General features: G+C 44.0%; 1 protein-coding gene across 7 annotated transcripts in view; it reads left to right on the top strand.

The window, feature by feature from the left end:
• The window catches only part of usp19 (ubiquitin specific peptidase 19), a 218,843-nt gene that overhangs the window by 173,506 nt on the left and 27,875 nt on the right, over window positions 1–17,462 (top strand). For all 7 annotated transcript variants that reach the window (XM_072280210.1, XM_072280211.1, XM_072280213.1 and 4 more), the window contains 2 exons: window positions 5,376–5,740; window positions 14,780–14,890. In XM_072280210.1, coding sequence (XP_072136311.1) covers window positions 5,376–5,740; window positions 14,780–14,890 — 476 coding nt within the window. The remainder of the gene's footprint in view (window positions 1–5,375; window positions 5,741–14,779; window positions 14,891–17,462) is intronic.

The raw sequence follows: 17,462 nt of genomic DNA, 5'->3' as shown, positions 1-17,462 counted from the left end.
TTGTCCTGGATCTGAAGAGAAAGAATTTGGAAAATCCCTACAAGATGTCTATTTAGAGCCACTTATGGTTAAGCCCACTAGGGCAACAGTGATTCTGGATTAGGTGTTCTGTAATTAACCAAATTTGAATAGGGAGTTTAAGGTAAATGAACCCTTAGGAAACAGTGCCATAATATGATAGAATTCACTGCAGTTTGAGAGGAAGAACATAAAATCAGATGTGTCAATATTATGGGGAATTATAGAAGCATGAGAGGGGAGCTAGACAAAGTTCATTGGAAGGGAACACTAGCAGGGATGACAGCAAAGCAGCAATGGCTGGAGTTTCTGGGAGCAATTCAGAAGGTGCAGGGTAGATGCATTCCAAAGATGAAGTAGTATTCTGAAGGGAAGATGAGGCAACCATGGCTGACAAGGAAGTCAAATATAGCATAAAAGCTAAAGAGAGGGCCTGTGATATAGCAAAATTTAGTCAGACATTAGAGGATTGAGAAACATTTTTTAAAGATGCAACAGAAGGCAACTAAAAAAGCCGTAAGGAGAGAAAAGATGAAATATGAAGGTAAGCTAGCCAATAATATAAAAGATAATACCAAAAGTTTTTTCAAATAAAGACCAAAAGAGAGACGAGTGTGGATAATGGAACGCTGGAAAATGATGCTGAAGAGGCAGTACTGTAATGGGAACAAAAAAATAGCGGAGAAACTTAAGTATCTTGCGTAGTCCTCGCTGTGGAAGACTCCCAACAGTATGCCTGAAATTCAGTTGTGTCAGGGAGCAGAAATGAGCTTTGTTGCTATTACTAAGAAGAAGTTGCTTGGGAAGTTGAATGGTCTGAAGGTAGATAAATCACCTGGACCAGATGGACTGTACCCCATGGTTCTGAAAGAGGTATTTGCAGAGATTGTGGAGGCATTAGTAATCATCTTTCAAGAATCACTAGATTCTTCAATGGTTCCGGAGGACTGGAAAATTGCAAATGTCACTCCATTTTTCAAACAGGAAGAGAGGGAGCAGCAAGAAAATTATAGGCCAGTTGGTCTGACCTCAGTGGTTGGGAAGATGTTGGAGTCCCATTATTAAGGATGAGGACTCTGGTTACTTGGAGACACCTGATAAAATAGGCCGAAGTCGGCATGGTTTCTTGCCTGACAAATCTGTTGGAATTCTTTGAGGAAATTACAAGCAGGATAGACGAAGAAGAATGAATGGATGTTGTTTATTTAGATTTTCAGAAGTCCTTTGACAAGGTGCTGCAAATGACGATGCTTAACAAGGTGAGAGGCTATGGTATTACAGGAAAGGTGATAGCATGCATAGAATATTGGCTAACTGGCAGGAGGCTGAAAGAGGGAATAAAGGTGGCATTTTCTGGCTGGCTGCCAGTGACTATTGGTGTTTCGCAAGGGTCTGTGTTGGGCCGTTTCTTTTCATGGTATAAGTCACGATTTTGATGACAGAATTGGTGGCTTTGTGGCCAAGTTTGCAGTTGATATGAAGGCAGGTGGAGAGGCAAGTAATGTTGAAGCAGGGAGTCTGCAGAAGGAGTTCAATTGGGAGAATGGGCAAAGTGTCAGATGGAATATAATGAGGGAAGTGTAATGTCATGCACTTGGTAGAAGGAATAAAGGCATTGGCTATTTGCCAAACTGGTCTAAAGGGCCTTGGGAGTCCCTGTGCAGGATTTTCTAAAGGTTAATTTGCAGGTTGAGTCAGTGGTAAGCATGTGAGGCATTGGACAGACTGCATTTGGAGTATTGTGAGCAGACTTGGGCCTCTTATCTAAGAAAAGATGTACTGACATCGGAGAGGGTCCAGAGGATATCCACAAGAATGATTCTGGGAATCAAAGGATTAATATATGAGGAGCATTTAATGGCACTGGGCCTACATTTGGTGGAGTTTAGAAACATGGGGGGGAGGGAATTCTCATTGCAATCTATTGAATATTGAAAGGTCTGGATGTAGGGAGGTTGTATCCTACTGTGGATGAACCTAGGACCAGAGGGCACAGCTCAGACTGGAGGGACGTCCCCTTAGAACAGAGATGAGGAGAAATTTCTTTAGCCAGAGGGTAGTGACGCTAAGGAATTCATTGCCACAGACTGTTGTGGAGGCCAAGTCATTGAGTATATTTAAGGTGGAAGTTGATAGGTTCTTGATTAGTCAGGGTGCCAAAGGTTATGGGGAGAAGGCAAGAGAATGGGGTTGAGGGACAATAAATCGGCCTTGATGGAATGACGGAGCAAACTCGAGGGGTCAAATGACTTAATTCTGCTCCTATGTCTTTCGGTGTTATAGTCTTAAACAGTTCTTCTTTCATCCTTAACCCATGACCTCTAGCTCTTGTCCCACCCAGCCTCTAGAAACAGCCTGCTTGCATTTTCCTTATCAATACCCTCATAATTTTGTATACCCCTATCAAGATCATAAGACAGAGGAGCCCATCGAGTCTGCTCTGCCATTCAATCATGGCTGATCCTTCTTTTCTATCTCCTCCTCAACTCCAGTTCCCGGCCTTCTCCCCGTAACCTTTGATGCCATGTCCAATCAAGAACTTATCAATCTCTACCTTAAATACACCCAACAACCTGGCCTCCACAGCTGCATGTGGCAACATATTCCACAAATTTACCACCCTTTGGCTAAAGAAATTTCTCTGCATCTCTGTTTTGAAAGGGCGCCCCTCTATCCTGAGGCTATGCCCTCTTGTCCTCTTTCTCCCAACATGGGAAACATCCTTTCCACATCTTCTCTGTCTAGGCCTTTCAGCATTTGAAAGGCTTCAGTGAGATTCCACCCCGCCCCCCCTCCCATCCTTCTGAATTCCAGCGAATACAGACCCAGAGCCATCAAACATTCTTCGTATGATAACCCTTTCATTCCTGGAATCATCCTTGTGAACCTCCTCTGGACCCTCTCCCATGCCAGCACATCTTTTCTAAGATGAGGAGCCCAAAACTGTTCACAATACTCAAGGTGAGGCCTCACCAGTGCCTTATAAAGCCTCAGCATCATGTCCTTGCTCTTGTATTCTAGACCTCTTGAAATAAATGGTAACATGGCATTTGCCTTCCTCACCACCAACTCAACCTACAGGTTAGTCTTTAGGGTGTTCCCTCATCTCCCCTCATTCTCCTGTACGCCATGGAGTAAAGTCCTAACCTCTTCAATCTTTCCTTATAACTCAGGTCTTCAAGTCACGATAACATCCTTGTAAATTTTCTCTCCACTTTCACGAATAAGAGAAAATCTGCAGATGTCTTCCAGGGATGCCTACCCTGAAGAAGTTTAAATCTTCCCTTTGATTGGAGTTCAGTGAAACACACTCTCGCTGCTGCTCTTCCGCTATGATCCCTGCTGCTCTCCAACTCTTTCCTTTACGTCATCCCTCCCCCTCCAACTTTCACTGTTTATCTGCTGTTTCTCTCTTCACTCCCCCCACTTTTAAATCTACCCCTCAGCTTTCTTTTTTCCCTCCAGTCCTGCCAAAGGGTTTTTTCCCGAAATGTCAACTGTACATTTTTTCCATAGGTGCTGCCTGGCCTGCTGAGTTCCTCCAGCATTTTGTGTGTGTTGCTCTACACTGTTTCAGTCTATTAACATCTTTCCTGTATGTGACCAGAACTGGACACAATGTTCGAAATTAGGCCTTACTAATATCTTATACAACTTCAACATAACATTCCAACACCTGTACTCAATACTTTGATTTATGAAGGCCAATATGCAAAAAGTTGCCTTTATCAAGGAACTAAGTATCTTTATTGTAAGATGCCTCTGTTCTTCAGCACTCCTCAGTGCCCGACCACTCACCGTGCAAGTCCTATCCTACTTTGTTTTCTCAAAGTGTAACACCTCGCCCTTGTCTGCATTACCTGAGCCCTGATTTGCACTATTGTACGTGGTTTTGGTCTCCTACCTAGTGTAAAGATAACAATAAGCTTGAAATTTGGCAAGGATGTTGCTGAGCCTTGAGGTCCTGAGTTACAGGGAAAGACTAAATACGATAGGTATACAAAATCAGGAGGATTCCTGTACCTTTTTCCGAATGGCAGCAGTGATAAGAGAGCATGACCTTGGGTGGTGGGGATTCTTGATGATGGATGCTGCTTCCCTGCGACAAGCGCTCAATGGTGGGAAGGACTTTACCTGTGGTGAACTGGGCTGTATCCACTACTTTTTGTAGGCTCTTTCCGTTCAAGAGCATTGGTGTTTCCATAGCAGGCCATGATGCAGCCAGTCAGTACCCTCTCCACCACACATCTATAGAAGTTTGTCACAATTTTAGATGACATGCCAAATCTTCACAAGCTTCTAAGAAAGTAGAGGTGCTGCTGTGCTTTCTTCGCAATGGCACTGGCATGCTGGATCCAGAACAGATCCTCTGAGATCCACTGAGGAATTTAAAGTTGCTGACCCTGTCCACCTCTGATCCCCTGATAAGGACTGGCTCATGGACCTCCAGTTTCTCCCTCCTGAAGTCAATAATCAGCTCCTGGGCCTTGCTAATAGCAAGTAAGAGATTATTGTTGAAACACCACTCAGACAGATTTTCAATCCCACTCCAATTTGCTGATTCGTCACCAGCTTTGATATGGCCAATGACAATGGTGCCTCTCTAATCGGGAACAAATCCAAGCAACCAGCTGTCAGGGAATTGTTTATGTTCAATTTCGGAAATGCTTGCATCTTCTCAAGTCATAGACTCCTGTGCTTGACGAGATGTACCGTGTGGGTAATACTTGCCTCTGTTCTATGCCCTCTAACTTCAAGGGCAATCTGCTTTTTGGGTACCATACCACAGTCAGTTCAGGCTGCTGCCTAATCAGTAACTGCAATCAACAGCTGGTTAGTCATTGTGCTCCAAAGTATGAGAAGATTTTGCAGAGAAAATTAGCAGCAAGTGTTTACACTGAGGAGATCAATAACCAGTAGACCTATGACTAGATCTGATCGCTGGTAAAAAGTTCCACTGGATAAGAATTGTATTATACTCATTGAGCCATGACAGGGGATGTACAAAAACCAGTGGAAGCAGATTTGTGTTGCATTGGAGTGAATATTGCAAAAGGAAGGCTGTTGCATTGGTTACAAGGCTAACTATCGAGCTGGCACCACCATGATGGACCAAATGGCCACCTCCTATGTTGTATCGGGTATAATGATATGAACGCCTGAAAACCTGCACTCAGAGATTGGTGCTTCCTGGTGCTGTAAGCTGATGTGCTAACCTACTTCTTGTTGTAACTTGCAGTAATTTATTTATGTATTGCATTGTACTGCGGCCATAAAACAACAGATTTCACAACATACTGAATGTCAGTGGTAATAAACCTGATTCTGATTCATATTTGCATTGTATTCTGCTACAGATATTCAGTTAATGTGTTCCAGCCTCCATTCCAACCTGGTCGAATCTCACCTGAGCCACCCCTTTCCAAGATAGATAATATGCAACCCACCACTGGAACCAGTCCCGGCTCTGAAACTGGAGATGGAAATCTGCCACTGGAAGTTCAGGAACGAGACTTCCGGCCCCTCCAACGTACTCACATCACTAGCTCTATGTCCGAGCCCCTCCTGGCCTCTGCTTTCTTAAAGGGAACAAGCTGGCCAGGCAGAGAGAGGGATTCAATTCACAGCTACGACTCGGGGTTCTCCGAAATGCAGCCAGAATCACAGGACCACTTAGGATGTGAGAAGGAAACCTCTTACGAGAAAGCTCCAAAGCCTGAGGGTAAGCTTTGTAGTTTTCAAAATCCCTGTTCACAAAGACCTCTTGTAAGATAAAATGGATTCTTACCTTCACAATCTTCCTCATTATGATCTTGCACCTTATCACTTTTTCCATATCATTAATACTTTATCTTGCATTGTTATCTTACCTTGTACCAGCTCAATCACTGTGTATGAACACTATGCAAGACAAGCTTTTCACTGTACCTTGGAACATTTAACAATAATAAACCAATATCCTATCCACTCTATCTGTTCCTCTTAATATCTTGTATACCTCTATCATGTCTCCTCTCATCCTCCTTCTCTCCAAAGAGTAAAGCCCTAGCTCCCTTAAGCTCTGATCATGATGCTTACTCTCTAAACCAGGCAGCATCCTGGTAAATCTCCTCTGTACCCTTTCCAATGCTCCCACATCCTTCCTATAATGAGGCGACCAGAACTGGACACAATATTCCAAGTGTGGCCTAACCAGAGTTGTATAGAGCTGCATCATTACCCCGCGACTCTTAAACTCTATCCCTCGACTTATGAAAGCTAACACTCCATAAGCTTTCTTAACTACCCTATCTACCTGTGAGGCAACTTTTAGGGATCTGTGGACAAGTAGCCCCAGATCCCTCTGCTCCTCCACACGACCAAGTATCTTGCCATTTACTTTGTACTCTGCCTTGGAGTTTGGTCCTTCCAAAATGTACCACCTCACACTTTTCCGGGTTGAACCCCATCTGCCACTTCTCAGCCCACTTCTGCATCCTATCAATGTCTCTCTGTAATCTTCGACAATCCTCTACACTATCCACAGCACCACCAACCTTTGTGTCGTCTGCAAACTTGCCAACCCACCCTTCTACCCCCACATCCAGGTCGTTAATAAAAATCACGAAAAGCAGAGGTCCCAGAACCAATCCTTGTGGGACACCACTAGTCACAACCCTCCAATCTGAATGTACTCCCTCCACCATGACCCTCTGCTTTCTGCAGGCGAGCCAATTCTGAATCCACCTGGCCAAATTTCCCTGGATCCCATGCCTTCGGACTTTCTGAATAAGCCTACCGTGTGGAACCCTGTCAAATGCCTTACTAAAATCCATGTAGATCACGTCCACTGCACTACCCTCATCTGTATATGTGGTCACCTCCTCAAAGAACTCTTATCAGGCTTGTTAGACACGATCTGCCCTTCACAAAGCCATGCTGACTGTCCCTGATCAGACCATGATTCTCTAAATGCCCATAGATCCTAACTCTGAGAATCTTTTCCAAAAGCTTTTCCACCACAGACGTAAGGCTCACTGGTCTATAATTACCCAGACTATCCCTGCTACCTTTTATGAACAAGGGGACAACATTCACCTCCCTCCAATCTTCCGGTACCATTCCCGTAGACAATGAGGACATAAAAATCCTAGCCAGAGGCTCAACAATCTCTTCCCTCGCCTCGTGGAGCAGCCTGGGGAATATTCCGTCAGCCCCCGGGGACTTATCCGTCTTAATGTATTTTAACAACTTCAACACCTCCTCTCCCTTAATATCAACATGCTCTGGAACATCAACCTCACTCGTGTTGTCCTCACCATCATCAAGTTCCCTCTCATTGGTGAATACCGAAGAGAAGTATTCATTGAGGACCTCGCTCACTTCCACAGCCTCCAGGCACATCTTCCCACCTTTATATCTAATTGGTCCTACCTTCACTCCTGTCATCATTTTGTTCTTCACATAATTGAAGAATGCCTTGGGGTTTTCCTTTACCCTACTCGCCAAGGCCTTCTCATGCCCCCTTCTTGCATATGATATGCAAGCCAGGACAGTACAATGTGGACAACAGGCTGTTGCCTATTGCGCAACCTCCAATTACAATTCCGGACTGGACCTTGACTGCCAACACCTCCAGACCTGGTCTTTACGTGCTGCCGTTGGAACCGCAGTCTCCCCTTCCCCCACCACCACTCTGCCATCCCATGTCTCTCAGGTCCCACCGCCAGCTCTCGAGTCCTTGGAAGCTCCATCTTCCTCCTACCCTACCTTCCATGAACACCCCAACCCTCCCCTCTCCTCAGACTCTACCAACCCTCTTCTCCCCTCCAACCCCAGCTCTCATTCATGTCAGGTCTTCACAGTTCCCTCTGATCTTCCCCTCTCTGTGGCAGAACATTCTGCCCTCAGCAAAGGCCTCACCTCTGTCCTTCTGTGCCCATGCCTCAGTGAGTTCTGCGCCACCATAACATTGAACTCTTCTTCTGTGCCTGTCTCTGTGCCTACTTCTTTGGCAAGGACTGTTCACCCTACACCATTGACCTCTTCTTCCATATCCAACTCTCCTCCTCTTCCTGGAAACCCCTCTCTGGTCTTCTGCCTCTTCTGGATCTTTTCATTGCTGACTGGCGACGAGGTGATAACTTGTCTCGACTTTACCATCGGTGACCAGTGGTATGCCTCAGGGATCTTTTCTGGGACACCTTCTCTTCGTGATTTTTATAAATGACCTGGATGAGGAAGTGGAGGGATGGGTTAGTAAATTTGCTGATGACACAAAGGTTGGGGGTGCTGTGGATAGTGTGGAGGGCTGTCAGAAGTTACAGCGGGGCATCGAAAGGATGCAAAACTGGGCTGAGAAGTGGCAGATGGAGTTCAACCCAGATAAGTGTGAGGTGGTTCATTTTGGTAGGTAAAATATGATGGCAGAATATAGCATTAATGGTAAGGCTCCTGGCAGTGTGGAGGATCAGAGGGATCTTGGGGTCCGAGTCCATAGGACACTCAAAGCTGCTGCGCAGGTTGACTCTGTGGTTAAGAAGGCATACGGTGCATTGGCCTTCATCAACTGTGGGTTTGAGTTTAAGAGCCGAGAGGTAATGTTACAGCTATATGGGACCCTGGTCAGACCCCGCTCAGAGTACTGTGCTGAGTTCTGGTCACCTCCCTACAGGAAGGATGTGGAAACTATAGAAAGGGTGCAGAGGAGATTTACAAGGCTGTTGCCTGGATTGGGGAGCATGCCTTATGAGAATAGGTTGTGTGAACCCAGCCTTTTCTCCTTGGAGTGGCAGAAGATGAGAGGTGACCTGATAGAGGTGTATAAGATGATGAGAGTCATTGATCGTGTTGATAGTCGGAGGCTGTTTCCCAGGGCTGAAATGGTTAAAACAAGAGGGCACAGTTTTATGGTGCTTGGAAGTAGGTACAGAAGAGATGTCGGGTAGAGTGGTGAGTGCATGGAATGAGCTGCTGGCAATGGTGGTGGAGGCAGATACAATAGGGTCTTTTGAGAGACTCCTGGATGGGTACATGGAGTTTAGAAAAATAGAGGGCTATGGGTAACCCGAGGTAATTTCTAAAGTAGGTACGTGTTCAGCACAGCATTGTGGGCCAAAGGGCCTGTATTGTGCTGTAGGTTTTCTATGTTTACTATTACTCTTTCCGATTTTAATCTCATTCTTTTCGAATGTGCTGCTCTCCACTTTCTCCACCCTAATTCTAACCTCATCATCAAACCTGCAGATAAGAGGAGTCCTGTACTAGTCTGAACACCACCTTGATGAGGCCAGATGACAACTCTCAGACACTTCCTCTTTCTTACCCCTTGAACAGACTCCACTAAGGAGTGCCAAGCCATTGTTACCCACACCATCACTGACCTTATTTGCTCTGGGGGTTGCCCATCCACTGTCACAAACCTCATAATTCCCTGACCCCACACCTCCCGTTTCTAACTCCTTCTCAAGATCCATAAATTTGCCTCTCCAGATAGATCCATTTTTCTGCATGTTTCTGCCCCACAGAACTTGTATTTGCATACATTGACTCTGTTTTATCCCCTGGTTCGGTCCCTTCCTATCTACGGTGCTTATAAAAAGTATTCCCACCCGTAGTTTTCACATTTTATTGTTTTACAACATTGAATGACAGTGGATTTAATTTGTCTTTATTGGCACTGATCAACTGAAAGACTCTTTTGTGTCAAAGTGAAAACAGATTTCTACAAAAGTGATCAAAATTCATTACAAATATAAAACACAAAGTAACTGATTGCATAAGTAGTCAGCCCCTTTAATATGACACACCAGATCATCACTGGTGCAGCCAAATGGTTTTAGAAGTCACATAATTTGCTAAATGGAGATCGCCTGTGGGCAGTCAAGGTGTTTCAGTTGATTGTAGTAAAGATACACCTGTATCTGGAAGGTCCAACCTCTGGTGAGTATGTATCCTGATAAAAACTACACCGTGAAGAGAAGAGAACACACTGAGCAACTCCACAAAATGGTTTTTGATAAACACAAGTCAGGGAATGGATACAAGAAAATTTCTGAGTCACTGAATATCCCTTGGAGTACAATTAAATCAATCATCAAGAAATGGAAAGAATATGGCACAGCTGTAAATCTGACTAGAGCAGGCCGTCCTCAAAAACTGTGTAAGATGGGGTCTAGTGAAGGAGGACACCAAGAAACCTATGGCAACTCTGGAGGAGTTACAAGCTTTAGTAGCTGAGATGTGAGAGACTGAGCATACAACAACTGTTGCCCGGGTGCTTCACTAGTCGCAGCTTTATGGGAGAGTGGCAAAGAGAAAACCACTGTTGGGAAAAAAAACTCACATGAAATCTTGGATAGAGTTTGCCAGAAGGCATGTGGGAGATTCTGAAGTCAGCTGGAAGAAGGTTCTATGGTCTGATGAAACCAAAATTAAACACTTTGACCATCAGGCTAAATGCTATGTTTGCTGTAAGCCAAACACCACACATCATCAAAAACACTCCATCCCTATCATGAAGCATGTTGGTGGCTGCATCATGCTGTGGGGATGCTTCACTGCAGCAGGCCCTGGAAGGCTTGTGAAGTTAGAGGGTAAAACGAATGCAGTAAAATACAGGGAAATCCTGGAGGTAAACATGATCTCTTCTGAAACAGAACTGCGACTCAGGAGAAGATTTGTTTTCCAGCAAGACAGTGACCCTGAGCATAAATCCATAGTTACACAGAAATGGCTTAACAACAACAAAGTTAATGTCCTGGAGTGGCCAAGTCAGAGTGCAGACCTCAGTCCAATTGGGAATTTGTGGCTGGACTTGAAAAGGGCTGTTCACTCATGATTACCATGCAACCTGACAGAGCTTGGGCAGTTTTGTAAAGAAGAATGGGGAAAAAATTGCAATGTCCAGATGTGCAAAGCTGATGGAGACCTATCCACACAGACTCAAGGCTGTAATTGCTGCCAAAGGTGCGTCTACTAAATACTCAAACACGAGGAAATCTGCAGATACTGGAAATTCAAGCAACAAACATCAAAGTTGCTGGTGAACGCAGCAGACTAGGCAGCATCTCTAGGAAGAGATACAGTTGACATTTCGGGCCGAGACCCTTAGTCAGGACTAACTGAAAGAAGAACTAGTAAGAGATTTGAAAGTGGGAGGGGGAGATCTAAATTTCCCACTTTCAAATCTCTTACTAGCTGTTCTTTTAGTTAGTCCTGACAAAGGGTCTCAGCCCGAAACGTCGACTGTACCTATTCCTAGAGATGCTGCCTAGCCTGCTGCGTTCACCAGCAACTTTGATGTGTCTACTAAATACTGACTTGAAGGAGGTGAGTAATTATACAATCAATTATTTTGTGTAATTAATTCAGATCACTTTGTAGAGATCTGTTTCACTTTGACATGAAAGAATCTTTTTCTATTGATCAGTGCTTTAAAAAAGCCAAATTAAATCCATTGTGATTCAGTGTTGTAAAACATGAAAACATCCAAGGGGGTGAATACTTTCTATAAGCACTGTACATCCGTGACATTTCACATGCTCTTGATCTTTTCAATGACCTCAAGTTCCCTGCCCCTGGTCGTCTCATTTTCACTAAGGTTATCGAGTCCCTTTCTACCTCCATCCCCCATTAGGTTGGCCTTAAAGCCCTCTGCTTCTTTCTGGACACCAGGTGCACTCCACCACCATTCTCCTCCATCTGGCAGAACTTATCCTCACTCTCAATAATTTATTCTTTGGCCCCTCCCACTTCCTTCAAACAAGAGGTGTAGCCATGAGCACTTGCATGGGTCTCCCCATGCCTACTTCTTTGTTGGCTATGTGGAAAAGTCTACATTCCAAGCCTACACTGGTATCGTTCCCCAGATTTTCCTATGCTACGCCGACTGCATTGGTGCTTCTTCCTGCGCTCATGTGGAGCTTGTCAGCTTCATCAACCATGCATCCAACTTCCACCCTGCCCTCAAGTTTACCTGGGCCATATTCTGACACCTCCTTCCCCTTTCTCAATCTCTGTCACTATCTCTGGAAATAGTTTATCCACTGATCTTTTCTAACCCCACTGATTCTCACAGTTACGTGGACTATACCTCTTCCCACCCTGTCAGTTGTAAAAGTGCCATCCCCTTCCCTCATTTACTCCATCTCCACCGCATCTGCTCTCAGGTTGAGACTTTTCATTCCAGAATAAAGATGTCCTCCTCCTTCAAAAACAGGGACTTCTTTTCCTCCACCATCAACGGTACCCTTACCCGCATCCCTTCCATTTCACGCATGTGCCCTCAACCTCTGCTTGAAGTCCCACCCAACCTCAGTGGAAAAAGCCTGCTTGCATTTACCCTCATAATTTTGTATACCTCTATCAAATCTCCTCTCAATCTTCTGTATTCTAAAGAATACAGTCCTAACCTATTCAACCTTACCTTTATAACTCAGGCCCTCTAGCCCCAGCAACATTCTTGGAAATTTTCTCTGCACTCTTTCAACCTTGTTTACATCTTTGCTGTAGGTGGTGACCAAAACTGCAGACAATACTCCAAATTAGTCCTCGCTGACATCTTGTGCATCTTAAACATAACATTCCTTTGTTCTGCTACAGTTCTCAGTGCCTTATCGTTCATTGTGTAAGACCAACTGAAGTGCAAACCCTCACACTTGTCTACATTAAATTCTATCTGTCACTTATCAGCACAATTTTTCAGCTGATGCAGATCCCTTTGCAAGCCATGATAGCCTTCCTCAGTGTCCACTACACCCCCAACCTTGGTGTCATCTGCAAATTGGTGATCCAGTTAACCATAATATCATCCAGATCATTGATATAGGTGACAAACAACAAAGGACCCAGCACCAATCCCTGCAGCACACCACTGGTCACAGGCCTCCAGTCAGAGAGGCAACCCTCTGCTACCACTCTCTAACTTCTCCCACAAAGCCAATGTCTAATCCAATTTACTACTTCATACTGAATGCCGAGCAACTGACCCTTCTTGACCAGCCTCACATGCAAGACCTTGTCAAATGCCTGACTAAAGTCCAAATTAGTCCATGTGGACAACATCCACTGCCTTGCCTTCATCCACATTCCTGATAACTTTCTCAAAAAAACTTGATAAGGTTGATTAGGCGTGACCTACCATGCATGAAGCCATGCTGACTATCCTTAATCAGTCCATGTCTATCCAAATCCTTATATACCCGGTCTCTTAGAATACCTTCCAATAACTTTCCCACAACTGATGCCAGACTGACCGGTCTATAACTTCCTGGTTTCTGTTTAGAGCTTTTTTTAAACAACAGAACAGCATTAGCCATCCTCCAATTCTCTGGTACATCTCCTCTCAGTAAGGATGCCTTAAATATATCTGCTAGCGCCCTGGCAATGTCTGTACTTACCTCCCATAAGGTTCGAGGAAACACCTTGTCAGGCCCTATGGTTTTATCCACCCTGATTTGCCTCAGGGTAGCAAGCACCTCCTCCTCTGTGATCTCTACAGGGTCCATGAAGTTGATGGTGCTTTGCCTCACTTCTATAGACTATGTAACCGCTTCCCAAGTAAATATGCAAAGAATGCTTTTAAGATCTCCTCCCCCCCCCCCCCCCCCAATCTCCTTTGGCTCCATATGTGGATTACCATTCTCGTCTTCTAGAGGACCAATTTTGTGACTTGCAATCCTTTTGCTCTTAAAATATCTGTAGAATCCCTTAGGATTCTCCTTCACCCTGTCTGCTAGAGCAACTTCATACCTTTTTGCCTTCCTGATTTCTTTCTTAAGCATTTTTGTACTCAATAAGCACCTCATTAGTTCCTTCTTGTCTGTACCTGCTGTGCACTTCCTTTTTTGTCTTAACTAGGGCCTCAATATCTCTTGAAAACCAAGGTTCCCTGCACGTGTTATCTTTACCTTTTATTCGGACAGGCATGTACAACCTTTGTACTCTCAAAGTTTTGTTTTTGAAGTCTTCTCACTTTTCCAAGTACATTTTTGCTAGAAGGCAGCCAATCCCAAACCACACCTGCCCGATCATTTCTGATACCTTCAGTCTGTCCTGACTGAGCACTGCCATGACATTTTCCCCGACTAGTAATGTCACCACCCCTCCTTTAATCCCTCCCACTTTGTCACATCTAAAGCAGCAGAACACGGGAATATTAAGCTGCCAGTCCTGCCCCTCTAGCAACCAAGTCTCACTGATGGCTATAACATCATAATTCTAGGTGTTGATCCATGCCCTGAGCTCATCCGCCTTTCCTATGATACTTCTTGCATTGAAATATATGCAGTTCGGGATACTAGTCGCACCATGCTTAACCTTTTGATTCCTGACCTTGTCTGAGATCTTACCAACATCGGCCTCCACAACTTGTCCACTAATTCCTCTGGCTCTCTGGTATCCATTCCCCTGTAATGTTGTAATTTAAACTCTATATGTGTAAGGCTAATGAAAATAGATTTGGGAGGAAAGGACCAGTGTTTTCACTTTTGGAGGAGCTGACTTCATCATCCACCCTCTACCAAGCAACTAGGGCATTGCATTTCCTGCAATAATCTTAATTCCTGTGCCCTTTAGTTTGACTAAATATCTCCTGGAAGTCTTTCCTGGAGAACTAACAAATGTTCTCTGAAAGCTAGGAAACCACTTTCCATTTATTACGCCGTCAGTTTTACCTGGTGTGCTTGAAGCTGAGCATCCTTGTAGTAAATAGTGGCTTGACCTCTCAAAGGTTTATTAAGAAATGTCAGTATAACATAGTTTCTGAACTCTTGTTCCACAGCTGTGATTCCTGGTTACCAGCAGCCATCTGCATCAGTACGTTTTCACACACCACAGTTTTACATCAAACTCATTGACCCGTCAAACAAAGAGCAGAAAATGGAAGACAAAGGTGAGGTCAAAGAAATGGGGCTCATAGCCATTTTAGTGAGTTTTCTGGATGTGGCTATCTGTGTCTGTGTTGGTGGTATTTTATAATTTTTGCCTGCTGTTGTACTGTACCAGGCTGCTAAAGAAAAAGCCTGTTTTGAAATGTAGAGCAACTGCAGCTATTTTGGGAACATTAGTCATTTTGAGCACATCTGCTTTAATCCAGTTACTCCATAATCTTTCCAGCTAAATGGCTTCAGCACACGTCCTGTAGTGTTGCCCTTCCAAGTGCATTTGTCTTTCAGTTATCTGCTAGCTCCTGCTTTATGCCTTTGGCCAAGAATCTACCATGAAAATTAACTCCCTTTGCACATTGGTTGCTTCTTTCTTGTATATTTTTGTCGATATTTGTTTTACTGTGAATAACCCCAAGTGAGACTGTGAGGAAGAACAAGCAGATGATAGGGCAAAATTGCAGTTAGTGGGATGAATTCACATGTAACATGGGGTAAAATCGAAAATGCTGATGAATACAAGACTGAAGATGTTATATTTTATTACTCGCAGTATATGGAATGTTTGATCTTGTAGCACAATTAGAGATTGGCAGGTGCAACATTGTGGGCATCACTGAGTCGTGGCTGAATCAAATTTGTAGTTGGGAGCTTAACATCATAAGATTCAGCTTGTATTGAAAGGACAGGCAGGTAGGATGAGGGAGTGGGTGGCTCTGCTGGTAAACATTAAAATTAAATTTTTAGAAAGAGGTGACATAGGATTGGAAGATGTAGAGTCCTTATGGGTAGAGCTATAAAACTACAAGAGTCAAAAGACCCTGATGGGAGTTATGTACACGCATCCGAACAGTAGTCAGGATGTAGGATGCAAATTGCAATGAGATTGAAAAGGCATGTTAAAAAGGGCAATGTTACGATAATCTTGTGGGATTTCAGTATGCTGATAGATTGGGAAAATCAGGTTGGTACTGGATTCCAAGAAAGGGAATTTGTAGAATGCCTACATGGTGGCTTTTTAAGAGCAGCTTGTGATTGAGTTCACTAGGGAAAGGGCAATTCTGGATGGGGTGTTGTGTAATGAACCAGATTTGATTAGGGAGCTTAAGGTTAAGGAATCCTTAGGGGACAGTGATCATAACATAACAAAATTCACCCTGCAGTTTGAAAGGGAGAAGCTAAAGTCAGATGTATCAGTATTACAGTGGAGTAAAGGAAATTACAGAAGGATTAGAGAGGAGCTGGCCAAAGTTGATTGGAAGGGGACACTAGCAGGGATGACTGCAAAACAGCAATGGCTGAAGTTTCTGGGGGCAGTTCAGAAGGTGCGGGATAGATATATCCCAAAGATGAAGCATTCTAAGGGGAGGATAAGGCAACCGTGGCTGACAAGGGAAGTCAAAGACAGTGTAAAAGCAAAAGTGAGGGCATATAATATAGCAAAAATTAGTGGGAAGTTAGAAAGGATTGGGAAACTTTTAAAAACCAACAGAAGACAACTAAAAAAATTATAAGGGAGGAAGAGATAAAGTATGAAGGTAAGCTAGCCAATAGTATGAGGATAACAAACTTTTTTTTTCAAATACATGGAGAAATAGAGGTGAGAGTGGATATTGGATTGCAATAGTGGATGAACTTAGTAAGTATTCTGTGTCAGTCTTCACTATGGAAGGCACTAGAATTATGCCAGAAAATCCAGAGTGTCAGTGGGCAGAGGTGATATTAGTTGCTATTACTAAGGAGAAGGTGCTTGGGAAGCTGAAAGGTCTGAAGGTAAATAAGTTACCTGGATCAGTTGGACTACTCCCCAAGGTCCAGGTAGCTGAAGAAATTGCAGAAGCATTAGTGGTGATCTTTCAAGATCTTTCACTGGATTCTGGAATGGTGCCGGAGGACTGGAAATTTGGAAATATCACTCTACTCTTTAAGAAGGGAGAGAGGCAGAAGAAAGAAAACTTTAGGCCAGTTAGTCTGACTTCAGTGGTTGGGAAGATGTTGGAGTGGATTATTAAGGATGAGGTCTTGGAGTACTTGGAGACACACAATAATATAGGCCGTAGTCAGCATGGTTTACTCAAAGGAAAATCTTACCTAACAAATTTGTTGGAATTCTTTGAGGAAATAACAAGCAGAATAGACAAAGGAGAATTGGTGGATGTTGTGTACTTGGATTGTCAAAAGGCCTTTGACGAGGTGCGACATTGAGGCTGCTTATCAAGTTAAGAGCCGATGGTATTAACAGGAAAGATACCAGCATGGATAGAGCATTGGTTGATTGGCAGAAGGCAAAGAGGGAGTGTTTTCTGGTTAGCTGTGGTATTCCACAGGGGTTGGTGTTGGGACCGCTTCTTTTCATGTTATATATCTATTATTTGGATGATAAGGTTGATGGCTTTGTGGCAAGTCTGCAGACAATACGAAGGTTGGTGGAGGGGCAGGTAGCCTGCAGGAGGACCTGGACAGATTTGGAGAATGGGCAAAGCAATGGCAGATGGAATACAGTGTAGGGGCGTGTGGGGCCATTCATTTTGTAGAGGGAATAAAGGTGTTGACTATTTTCTAAATGGAGAGAATATTCAA

Source organism: Mobula birostris, chromosome 16 (assembly GCF_030028105.1).
Source record: "Mobula birostris isolate sMobBir1 chromosome 16, sMobBir1.hap1, whole genome shotgun sequence".
NCBI classification, from domain to species: Eukaryota; Metazoa; Chordata; class Chondrichthyes; order Myliobatiformes; family Myliobatidae; genus Mobula; species Mobula birostris.
The sequence above is the reverse complement of the archived record's forward strand: the minus strand, read 5'-3'. Positions and strand labels throughout refer to the sequence as shown.